The 12,765-nt window shown below is 49.2% G+C and overlaps 1 protein-coding gene across 1 annotated transcript in view; it reads left to right on the top strand.

The window, feature by feature from the left end:
- The window catches only part of ACSBG1 (acyl-CoA synthetase bubblegum family member 1), a 41,476-nt gene that overhangs the window by 11,572 nt on the left and 17,139 nt on the right, over window positions 1–12,765 (top strand). The window contains exons 4-6 of the mRNA XM_023741665.1: window positions 5,340–5,560; window positions 6,008–6,096; window positions 6,461–6,581. Of these exons, the coding sequence (XP_023597433.1) occupies window positions 5,340–5,560; window positions 6,008–6,096; window positions 6,461–6,581 (431 nt within the window). The remainder of the gene's footprint in view (window positions 1–5,339; window positions 5,561–6,007; window positions 6,097–6,460; window positions 6,582–12,765) is intronic.

Here is a 12,765-nt window from a genome sequence, read left to right on the forward strand (position 1 = left end):
CAAGCTAGGTCTTGGGAAAGCCCGCCCACCGCATTCAGCTGATGGGCTGTAAAAATGGTGTGGGGGCAGCTTCCTCGGACCTCCTCGTCTAACTTCACAAGAGGGGAGAAGAACCATTATCACTTTATCAGCCTCAACAGCCCAAGGCTGATTGCTATGAGGCTGAAGTCAGACACACCTCCTCTCTCCAAATTTTTACCAATTCTGACACTAGCTGTCCCTCCCATGGCACTCTCTACTTTTCTTCTGGGTTTGATAATTCATTGCAATGGCCACACAGAACTCACAGACCATACTCATGATTATGGGGTTTATTAAGGAACAAACAGGTTACAATTCAGGATCGGGAAAGACTCAGGATACAGTTCTTCCATCAGGACAGCCTCTTCTCAGCCATGCCCGTAGGCAGGCCTCTCTCTGGCCTTCAGCCCCTTGGCCCCTCTCTGCGCCTGGCCTCTGCCCTGCTCTGGCAAGTGTTACAAAGCCCCACAAGCTTGGCCAGTAAGTACCTGGAGGCACCCCACTCCGCCAGGAATCCGTCTGCCTGAAGGCACTCAGCTGTCTCACTCCATGGGTTGGCGCACCCACTATAACCACCTGGTTCGGTGGGCCGGGAAGCCCACTTCACCATCTTGTGCCAGTCTTCTGGTTCTGCTGCCACCGTTTCTCTACTGCCACTTCTCGTCATCTTGCGCCATCTCTTGTGTTACAACTCCCTCTCTATCTCCTGGGTCTAGGAGGTTCTCAGTGAAGGGCCCCGGGTCCAAAGGACATGCTCTGCTCTTGTCTCTTGTTGGTGGTAGTGAGGCTCCCCCCACCCATCCATCTCTGGGATGGCTCATTTTAACCCTAGTGGGATGGCAAAACTGACCAATCCCCTCATTAGGGTTCCATACACATTATTTGCATTGTCCTACCCCCACAAGGGTGGCATTATTAGTTATTTGCATTATTAGCAAGCTATCAAATCCCCTGGTGGGCCACAATTACCTCATTTGCATTGTCCCGCCCAGTCATTTGGTGGGAGTTACAAGACCATGGTGAGAAAGGCCACGCGACCCATCACACTGCACAGGATCATGGTCCTGGTGGGCAGCTTAGCAGTGTTTGAGCGGGATTGTTGGCTGTTGGCTGCAGGTTGCGTTGCAAGCTTAATTGCTGGTTGCCTTTTGGGGCCTTGGGGGCCTTGCCGAGTGATTGAGACCATCATAGTGTCCTGGCCATGTTCTTGCTGTTTGCAGCAGCGATTTTGGTTGGGCACGGGAAGGAGTTGATGGTTGTGCCCTTGTGGAGCTTCCGTGCAGGTCTGGGGAGGAGATAGCTTTAAGGGGCTGGCAGCTTATCCTGATTTCATAAGTCTCTCCTGTCATCCGAAGGAGCCCTGGTGGTGCAATGGTTAAGTAAGTGCTAGGCTGCGGACAGAAATATCGGCGGTTGAAACCCACAAGGGGCTCCTCAGGAGAAAAGATCTGGTGCTCTGTTCCTGTAAAGATTACAGCCTAGGAAACCCTATAGGGCAGTTCTACTCTGTCACATGAGGTCGCTATGCAGCAGAATCTACTCAACGGCACCTAACAACAACAACAACTCCTATCCCTCGAGGGACAAATGCCAGAGGGGCAGACCAAGAGGTGACCACAGTAGACCTGGGCCCATTCACAATCCCTCCGTCCTGCTTGGTTCTGAGCAGTCCATGTGGCAGAGGTCCAGGGACTCAGGCACTGGTCTCTTCCCCCCCAATACTATCCCCCCAAAATAGACTGTGGACCCCAAAGCCTACAACCCATTCACTGACCAGCGCCCCAGCCACTGGGTGCAAGGCAGCTGCCAGGACTGGCGGAGGTCTTGTCCCAACTCTGCCCCCAATTTGCTGTGACCTTGGCCATTCCTGCCCCCACTGGTACTCAGTTTCCTCATCTGTAAAGGGACCCTCTACCTCTGAAATACTATGCATGAGAATTCCCTGCCCCTGCTTCTCGAGGATGCCCCATCTGGCTGAGGTCGCAGCTTACATTCCTGCTGGGGCTGGAGGTGTTAAATGTGCGTGTTGAATTTAATTTATGCTGTTGGCAAGCATTTATTGCAAGTCCAATGTCTGCACCAGAAGCTCTGCATCTACTCAGAAAGGACAGAAAGAGATTTCTTGAGCACCCCCAATGGGCTAAGCCTTCTAATGATAATAATACGGTGACACGTATCTTTTCTGTTGTGTTTATGCATTTTATATGAACTTTTATGTCTGCCTTTTTTCACTCAGTGTTATACTGTGAACATTTCCTCATGTCATTAAATATACTTTAAACATCTTTTTCTTTTTCATCTTTATGGCGGTGAAATACAAGAACAAAGCATCTGCTGTTTCCATCATTTTGACACGTATAATTCAGTGACATTATGTTCACTATATTGTGCAATCATCACCACTATCCCTTTCCAGATTTGTTCATCATCCTTAACAGAAACTCGGTGCCCCTTAAGCAATACCTCCCCATTTCCTGCTCTCACTTGCCCCAAGGGTTGCTGTTGTTAGTTGCTGTGAGTTGAGCGCAGCTCACGGCAGCCCGGTGTTACAAGAGTAGAACTGTTCCATAGGGTTTTCAAGGCTATGACCTTTCAGGAGCAGATCGCCAGGAGTGTCTTGCAAGGTGCCTCTGCATGGGTTCGAACTACCAATCTTTTGGCTAGTAGTGAGCACTCAATCATTTGTGCCACCCAGGGACCCACCCCTGGTAACCACTAATAAACTTTGGTCTGTACGCATTTGCCTATTAAACATGTTATTTTAATGGCTGCGTTGGAATCCACGGCATGGCTTTATCATAATGAATTTAACTAGTCCCCTATTAGACATCTGGGTTGTTTCCAATGACTTTGCTAATAGAAACAGAGCAGCAAAGAAAATCTGTCTCTGTTCTCTGTGTACGTGTCTCTAATTGATTCCCTTGGGTAACTTCCTAAAAGTATGTGATTACTGGGTCAAAGGATCAGCCCCTTCTAAGCCCTTTGATATATGTTGCCATACTCCTCTAGGAAACTGGTACCAATTCAAGCGCTCACACTGCACAGCATCCTTGCCAATGGCAGATATTGTCTGTTTATCTGGTTACATCTTTGCTGCTTCAGGTTCTTTCATTTGAGAAGAAGCCCAGGTAGATAACTAGGTTTCCAGGTGAGTTCAGATGGCTCCAAGAGATGAGGGTTACCGTGAGGACAAGCAGGGAAGAAAAGAAACTGGTCAGTGGGGAAAGGGAAGAAATAAATAGGCCTCGTGGTCCCTTACTCTGGTGACACCACACCACCATTGCTAAAGCTGAGTTTCTCCTGCTGCTCCTGCAGCTCTCCACTCACCTCACGTGTCCGCCCTGATCTCTCAAGTCACTTCAGAACTCAAGAGAGGCTATGACCGTGTCAGTCGCCACCTGCAGAAGTGTTCTTACTAGGCAGTGTTCCTGCCCAGGCAACCTCCTGAGCCTTCGGGCAGGGCATGGAGCGCTGGTTCCATTCACGTGGTTACTGACGTTCAGCACCTTGGGGGCAAGGGACCCGTCTAACTGGTCTGCTCGGGCACTTGGCGCACCTTTGTTGTGGTTGTTAGTTGCCATCCAGTTGGGTCCGACTCACGGCGACCTTACGCATAACAGAACAAGATGTTGCCTGGTCCTGTGCCATCTCCATAGTCTTTGCTATGTTTGAGCCCACTGTTGTGGCTAATGTGTCAGTCTAGCTCATTGCGGGTTTCCCTCATTTCACTGACCCTCTGCTTTAGCAAACATGATGTCCTTTTCTAGAGACTGATCTTTCCTGAGGATATGTCCAAAGTAAGTGAGTTCAAGTCTCACCATCCTTGCTTCTAAGGAGCATTCTGGTTGTATTTCCTCTAAGATTAATTTGTTTGTTCTTCTGGCAGTCCACAGTATATTCAATATTCTCTGCCAACACCACAATGTATGTTGTGGTATACTCTGGTGTCAGTGTGCCTGGCTGATAGCTAAAGGCTCCCAGCCCAGGCCTTCTAACTTGGTGTCCAGAGCTCTCTCACCTTCTCTGACAGAGATGGAGGTTGGAAGAGGGAGCAGTGAGAGCCAAGGCCCAGAGGTGGGAATCCATGCACATGAGACAAGAGGGGAGGATTAGGCACCAGACCAGACGGTTAGTCTGTCTTTCCTTCTCTCATCTGCTCAAGCCCCAGAGCTGGCTTGGACTCTGGCACCAGAGGCTGAGGCCCCTGAGCCGTGGTGGGCCCAGGACACTGAGCAGGACAGGGCCTCCATGGGACAGCTTGGGGCCTCCTTTGCAAATCATTTGGGGAACTTGGAAAAGGAAGCAAGAACAAAAGTGTGCTTTTATTGAGCACCAACTGTATGTCAAGGCTCTTTCATACACATCACTTCTCTCGATCTTCATATGAACACTGAGAATTGAATCCTCACTTTACCACTGAGGAAGTAGATTCAGAGGTTAGTGGCTTGCCCAAAGTCGCACATACTGAATGGCAAGTCTCTGTCCCCACCCATCATACCCATAATAAGCCTCCTGACCCTCAGAGGGTGGGTGGTATCCCAGGAGAGTGCTCCAAGTATGAGCTGTAGTGTCAGGCATGCCTGGGTTCAAGTCCTGACTCTGCCACTTCCCTGTTGTGTGAGCTCGGGAAAAATGACTCACCCTCTCTGAACTTCAGCCATTCTATCTGTAAAAGAGGCTATCCAGATACTCCATGTGAGGTGTTCAGCATGGTGCCTGGCACTCAGCAAGAAGTATCAAATACTGTTGTTCTGCTATTACTATTTCTTGCTACTAGAGGACTTCTCAGGCTGGAGATCAGGGCCTGCTGGTCTTTCATCTCCTGTGGACCATCAGGAGGGCCACTCTCTTTGATGCTCTGACATTCTGTCCATTTGGGTCTGTCCCCGCCCATTCACAGGCATGGGGGAAGGGTGGAGACACCAAAGCCTTCTTGAGATCTGACAAACCTGCTCTTCCGAGGCTGCCCAACCTCAGGGAGCAAATTCCAGCTGAGATGAAGTAGACATAGGCAGGAAAAGGAAGATCTAGGGACCTCAGTGTCCCCAGGGCCTCTGCCTCTCCTCCAGCTACTCCTTCTGCTCTTCCTTGCTGCATCCCCAAGCCTTGCCCATCCTTCATGACCAAGTCAGACCTCTTCCTCCAGGCAGCCTCCCAGCCTATCGCAGTTCCTGGCTCACCTTCCAGCCCTCATGGCCCAGTGCTCAGGGCATTGGTGGCATCAGCAAGGCTGGGAGCTCTGCCCAGAGCAGGACTGGCTTCCCCTGGGGACAATTCCAGGCTGACCTGATCAAAGCTTTGTCTCCCCACCCCCACAGAGGAGGTGCTGTGGACGACTCGGGCTGATGGGCAGGTCCGCCTACGCATAGACCCCAGCTGCCCACAGCCTCCCTACACCGTGCACCAGATGTTCTACCAGGCTTTGGACAAGTATGGCAACCTCAGCGCCCTGGGCTTCAAGCGCCAGGGCAAGTGGGAGCGCATCTCCTACTTCCAGTACTACCTGCTCTCCCGCAAAGCGGCCAAGGGCTTCCTGAAGGTAAGGGGATCCCTCGAGGCGCGGCCTGTCCCCTCCCTCAGCCCCTGACCTACCTTCCAGCTCTGGCCCTCCAGGTGCTCCTCCCCCAACTGCTACCCAGCAAGGCCCTTTGAAATAATAATAAATGTAAAAACCACCACCATTTACTGAGCTAATGCTACATGCAGGGCCCTGTACTTCTGGTTTATTTGTTATCATGTTCAAGGTGGGCTGGAAGACTCATGTGCTGGGCTGAGGGACTGGACTCCCTGGAAACACCCTGGGCAGGGGCAGCAAGGGCTGTTGAGTGACGGATCCCCCAGAGGGTTCTCTGACTGACCGGACCCTGGGAGGGTGGTCCCTGGGACAGGCCTGCAGGGTCCCCTGCAGTGCGCATGGAGGGCATAATGGGGGTGGGAGGCCCCTTGCCTGCCCAGCTGACCTGGCCTATCTGCCTTTGGCCTGGAGCTCGGCCTGGAGCGGGCCCACAGCGTGGCCATCCTCGGCTTCAACTCTCCGGAGTGGTTCTTCTCGGCTGTGGGCACAGTGTTTGCAGGGTGAGTGGCTGGGGTGGGACGGGGTCTCCAGTGGGTTGGAGGTGGGTAGAGAGTGGAGAGAGTGGTGTTATCTCTTATTTAGAGTCTGGGAATGTGTCCACCTTTGGGGGCCCTTGCAGACCTCCCATGTTCCTCCCCCCCTGCCAGGCTACTCACCCCTCCCGAACATCCCATCTCTTCTCTGGGCCTTCTCCCAGACTGTCTTTGGCCTCCTACCTGCCTGGGGTGGCTGTGCTGAGATGGCTGGGAGCCCTGCCTGGCCTGACCTGGCCTGGGTGCTCTCTGAGGCAGGGGCTGCATGTGAATTGGGGGTGGGTGGCCCCTCTGCACCTGCCCACACACAAACCCTCCCTGTCTCCCGCAGTGGCATTGTCACTGGCATCTACACAACCATCTCCCCGGAGGCCTGCCAGTTCATCGCCCATGACTGCCGCGCCAACGTCATCGTGGTTGACACACAGAAGCAGCTGGAAAAGATCCTGAAGGTTTGTGGGGAGACAGGGTGGAGGGGCAGGGGCTGGGCACCCTCATGGGCCTCCACTCCGTCTTACAAAGGACTTTTCCACCCTCTCATCAAGAGTCTCCCCTCATCCTCATCAGCAATTCCATGTCGTCTCCCCCCACCACACACACACACATAGAGCAAGGCAGGGTAATTCTTACCTACCCATTTCACAGGTCAAGTCCCAAAAAGCACAGGGACTTGCCCCAGGTCACACATAAAGTTGGTGATCAGGCTCTGGGCCAGGAATCCTGGCCAGTCCACTGCTTCCAATGGCTTTCCACTCAGGGTGGGGTCTCTCCAGTAGGTGAAGGGGGACGTGGGGTCCTCTGCCCGTGGAAGGGTTGTATACACTGTGGGTGGCTCAGGACTTTGACACCTTGGGCATTGAAGTCTGACTCTAAGTGGGGGGTGGGCTGAAGTTTGCCACAGGGTGAAGGCTGGACCACAGCAAGTGCCACAGGGGCTTCAAAGACAGTGGGAGCACGGCAGGAGCTCAAGTGTCCCCTGAGATAGCTGGGTCTTTTCTGAGTGTGTATGATGCCTCCTGAATCACTTCAGGTCCACCTCTGACTGGCTCTGTACCCACATGCCCCACACTGGGATGTGGTGGCCTGGTGACACCTCTGTGCCCCAGAGGCCTGCAAGGCTCCTGGGGCTCACTGTGTCCCAGAGAAGGCCTTCGTGTGTGGGATTGACTTGGCTGGGCTCCAGTGCTGGGGGTGTCACCTGGGCCTCAGCCTTCCCATCTGTACCTGAGGGCGGGAGGACTGGTCTCTAGCCTTGTAGGACTTGGGACCTGTATTCCCAGAGGAACCAAAGCAGGCATCTTCCCCCATCTCTAGTGGAGAGGTCTCCTTAAGCATGAAAAAAAGAAGCTTGGGTCAATGGTTCCCAACGAGCTCACCTCAGAATCCCTGTGGCAGGCCCAGGCTGCAGCCCAGACCCCACCAAGGCAGACTGTCTTGGAGGGTGTCCTCAAATTGGGTTATGTTTTTAAAATAGCTCCCTCAGGTGAGGCTGTAAGCAGGCCAGGCCAAGAGATGTTGGTTCACAGTCAAAGAGAGGCCCTGGGAAAACCTCAGAGCTAACCAGGCTGGAAGCACAAAGGCCACTTGCCAGGTTTACAAAAGTCGCTACCTGCTCGGAACACTCTAAGCATACCCCTCGGCTTTAGTGATGGATGCTGTATTCACCAAACTGCCTGTTGACGAAAACTACCCCCGGGGCTCTGAGATGCGCATGCGCAGAGCTGCGGACCCTTCCCCTCAGGTGGACCTAGACTGGTTCGATATACCTGAATTCAGTGTTCGTGGGAACTTTATAGGTCCTAACTGCCACCAATTGCGAGAAATGGCTGTATATAGTTTATGACTGGCTCCTCACAGCCCCTAGAGGCCAGAACCGCTATGGGAGGGGACTCAGGGAGCCCACAAGTCACCCACCAGAGCCTGGACAGGGAGGCGCAGTCACACAGGACCCCACGTCTGGTTCAATGCTCCGCTATCGCCGTCTTAAAATTCTTAATAACTTTTCAGCAAGCGGCCCCACACTTGTTTTGCACTCGGCCCTGCAAATTCGGTAGGGGATTCTGCCCTCCAGTTCCAGACTCCTCTGAGGGTTTGTTCTTATCCATTTGCGTGCTCCCTTTTTTTTGTCATTTTAGGATTATTTTTGAAAACTCTCTTTTCACGGGCACTTTTGACCTACTTTTGTTTTACTAGTAGAGGTTTATCAAATGGGCTTTACGTTATCAGTGAGAGTATTGTTTCGAATTCTTGAGAGGTCTTTTTCCGTCTTAGCGCCTTCTGAGCCGTGTGTTTTCAGGATCTCTAATTCTAGGCGTCTCCATTCTGTCTGACTTGGATAAATGCTTGAGATTGGGGGAGGGGGTGTGGGTGCGGATTCTGCGGCCCAAGCTAAATTACTCTGTGAGACCAGATCAGCCTGAACTGTCACCTGTACCCTCCTCACCCTCCCTCACCCCCAAACCCTCAGGTGGTTCACGAAATACAAAGGGGGCAAATATTTGGAGAATAATGGGGAGCAGGGACACCCCCTTATTGGTCTGCCCAGGCACCCTAGAACTTAGTTGGGCCCTGATTTCTCAGGTTTGGAGGTTTCCAAAAGGAGCCCTGGTGGTGGAGTGGTTAAGTGCTCTGCTGCTAACCAAAAGGCTGGTGGTTCAAACCCACCAGCCACTCTGTGCCAGAAAGATGTGGCAGTCTGCTTCCATAAATTACAGCCTTGGAAACCCTATGGGGCAGTTCTTCCCTGTCACATGGGGTTGCTATGAATCGGAATCAACTTGACAGGATTGGAGTTTTGAAGGTTTCCTAGACCCCAGTGACCTCTCAGGCAAATGGGTCATTGGGACAATTCCTGAGCCCCTCTCCCCACCCAGGTTTCCCCCCAGGCCAGCTTCAGACTGATGCCTCCATGGCTTAAGATTTGCTCGAGAGCAAAACTGGCAGGGACCTTAGCTACTAGTATCCCAATGGTTACCCCTCCTCCTCAACCTCGCTGAAGGAGTTGAACCATCCTCAACATCAGCACTCATACCAGAATCCCAGGGTGGCCAGGGAGGACTCTTGAGCTTTAGAAAATCCCCCCAGTAGGTTTTGCCATGCCCCTCAGGGACTCAGACCCCCTCTGCATAGGTCGTCAGTCTAATCCAAATGCTCCCCTCCCCGTTTTGCAGCTGAAAAAAACTGAGGCTCATAGTTAGGAAATGACCACCCTATATTACTATTCAAAATAAAATTTGTATTATGAAAGTTTTCAAACCAACAAAAATATAGTGAACCCCCACATAGTTATCATCCAGATTCAACAATTACCAACATTTCCCCACACTTGCTTCATCAATGCCCCTTTCTTTGCTGAAGTATTTGCTTGAAGGAGCCCTGGTGGTATAGTGGTTAAGAGCTACAGCTGCTAACCAAAAGGTGTGCAGTTCGAATCCACCAGCCGCTCCTTGGAAACCCCTATGGGGCAGTTCTGCTCTGTCCTCTAGGGTTGCTGAGTGGTAACTGACTCAATGGCAATGGGGTTTTTTTTTGGGGGGTGGGGTGTTATTTGCTTGAAGGCAAATCTCTGACATTATGTCATTTCATCCCTTAAATATGCATCTCTAAAAAACATGGAATTTTTCTTAGATATTGACAATAACTTCATCATACCTAACGAAAGGTGATCGGATGATTTTACATCCTCTAATACGCAAAGTTTCTTTTTACCGTTGGCTCGTTGAATCAGAATCTAAACTAGGCCCACTTGTTGCTTGTGGTTGTGTCTCTTACGTGTCTTTTAATGCGGAACAAGGTCTCCACCTTTTGTTTTCCATGCCAAGGATCAGTGTGGGCCCTGGGCCGGTAGCATCAGCATCACCTGGGAGTTTGTCAGATATGCAAATCCTAGGCCCCCATCCCAGACCTACTGAATCAGAAACTCAGGGTGTGGGCCCAGCACTCTGTGTTTTCACCAGCCCTCCAGGTGATTCCAACACACACTCAAGTGTAAGAACCACTGCCATAGACATGCCACAGAAAACAGTTCAGTCATCACGTACCATGTCCCACGTTCCGGATTTGTCTGGCTGCTTCCTCTGGATGTTGTTTAACTTGTTCCTCTAACCTCTGTAGTTCCTGTTGGATCTAAAGGCATGATGCTTTCAAATTAAACGTTTATGGCAAGAACATCCTGTAGGTGGTGCTATACTGCACCATCCCATGAGGCACGTGGTATCAGGCTGTACCACTTTTAGTGATGCTGAGATTCAGTGGATTCAGGTGGAGAACACCTGATCTTCCACTGTAAAGTTCCTCATCAACCTTTCTCCTAATGGTTTTAGCATCCATTGATGATCTTTGTCTGAATCAATTATTTCATTAGGGATGGTACAATAGTAATTTTCTAATTCATCAGCTGGTATTCTTCCAAAGGAACTTTCCCTCATCACCTGGGCCTCTTTGGTACCCAAAACACCTGATTGCACAAAACAGGTGTGATAGAATAATGGCCTACAAAAGATGTCTACATCTTAATCCCAGAATCTGTGAATATGTTAATTTACATAGCAAAAGGAACTTTGCCGGTGTTATTGTTAAGGACTTTGAGACAAGGTTATTATCCTGGATTATCTGGGTAGGCCCAATGTAATCAAAAGGGTCCTTATAAAAAGGGACAAAGGAGCATCAGAGTCAGAAAAGGAGATGTGATGACTGAAGCAGAGGTCAGAGAGAGAGATTTGAAGATGCTGTGCTTCTGGCTTTGAAGATGGAGGAAGGGCCCATGGGCCAAAGAATGCAGGCAGCTTCTAAAAGCTGGAAGAAGCAAGGAAATGGATTCTCCCCTAGAGTCTCCAGAAGGAACACAGCCCTGCTGACCCATTTTAGACTCTGACCTCCAGAACTGTAAAATAATAAATCTGTGTTGTTTTAAGTCACTGAGCTTGTAGAAATTTGTTACAGCAGCAGTAAGTAACTAATAAAACAGGCAAGATAAATGCTTAGTTCTTTCCATTTACTTACCAATTTCAGGAGTAACGAGTTGGTGACTATCTCAGTTATCTAGTGCTGCTATAACAGAAATACCACAAATGGGTGGCTTTAACCAACAGAAACTTATTTTCTCACATTTTAGGAGGCTAGAAGTTCAAATTCAGGGTGCTGGCTCTAGAGGAAGGCTATCTTTCTCTGTTGGTTCTAGAAGAAGGTCCTCGTCTCTTTGAGTTTCTGCTCCTGGGTGATCTTCACGTGGCTTGGCATCTCTCTTCCCGTCTCTGCTCTGCTCGTATGTTTAATCTCTTTTATATCTCAAAAGAGATTGAATCAAGATACACCCTACACTAATCCTGCCTCATTAACATAAAAAAGACAACCCATTCCCAAATGGGACTATAACCACAGGCATAGAGATTAGGATATACAACACATATTTTGGGGGGACACAATTCAATCCATAACAGTGATGAATGGTTGTTCTTAGTTTTGTCTGGGTTTGGTTTATTCGTCTTGTGTTTTCAGGTTTTTTCCTTTTTCCATTTTTCTCTCTCTCAAAGTGTCATTATGAACTTGTAGAGCTTTATATATAGTGTATTTCCATCAATCATAGTCATTATGCAAATTTTTCCATCTGTAGTCAGCAGGAGTCCCTTTCAAATTGATGCCTGTGTCCTTTTGAAATGTTCCCATCATTCTTTAAGGACTTCCTTATTTTCTGGCACAAGAAGACCTCGGGCTTATCTTGAACATTTCCTGCCCCAGACTCCAGACCCAGAATCAATCATTTCTCCAAGATACACTGATTCCTTTCAGTGAGGAATGGTATTTAAAGACCACAGTCTAAATAATCTGGACACGAGGAGTGCCTAAAGCTACTGGGTAGTCGTTACTTTCAGTCTTTTTCAGTGGCCAGAACTAGGAAATAAATTACATATTTTTTTTTTTTCACGCACATTGGAAAAGAATGTCTATTCTACAGTTGTTGGGTAGAATGTTCTATAAATGCCAATTAGGTCAAATTGGTTGATAGTGTTAATAATGTTTAAGTCATCTATATCTCTACTGATTTCCTGTTTACTTGTTCTATCAAATCCTGAGAAAGGGAGTGTTGAAATCTCCAACTATTATTGTGGATTTATCTATTTGTCCTTTCATTTCTAGCAGTTTTAACTTCATGTGTTTTGAAGTTCTGTTATTAGGAATTATACATACGTATTTAATTATGTCCTCTTGATGAATTGACCCCTTTATCATTAAGAAATATCCCTCTTTATCCCTGATAATAGTTCTTGTTCCAAAGCTACTTTGTCTCAAATATAACCACTCTAGCTTTTCTTATGATTAATGTTTACATGGTATATATTTTTATATCCTTTTACTTTTAACTTAAAGAGCCCTGGTGGCGCAATGGTTAAACGTTCAGCTGCTAGCTGGAAGAATGGTCGGTGGTTAGCACCTACCAGCAGCTCCATGGGAGAAAAGACCTGGCGATCTGCTCCCTTAAAGATAACGGGCTAGGAAACCCTATGGGGCAGTTCTAGTCTGTCATATAAGGTTGCTATGAGTTGGAATCAACTCAACAGCACATAACGACTTTTAACTTACCTGTGTCTTTGTATTTAAAGTAAGTTTCTTGCAGACAGCATATAGTTGAGTGTTGCT

The sequence above is a fragment of the Trichechus manatus genome, unplaced genomic scaffold (genome assembly GCF_000243295.1).
Source record: "Trichechus manatus latirostris isolate Lorelei unplaced genomic scaffold, TriManLat1.0 scaffold00186, whole genome shotgun sequence".
NCBI lineage: Eukaryota > Metazoa > Chordata > Mammalia > Sirenia > Trichechidae > Trichechus > Trichechus manatus.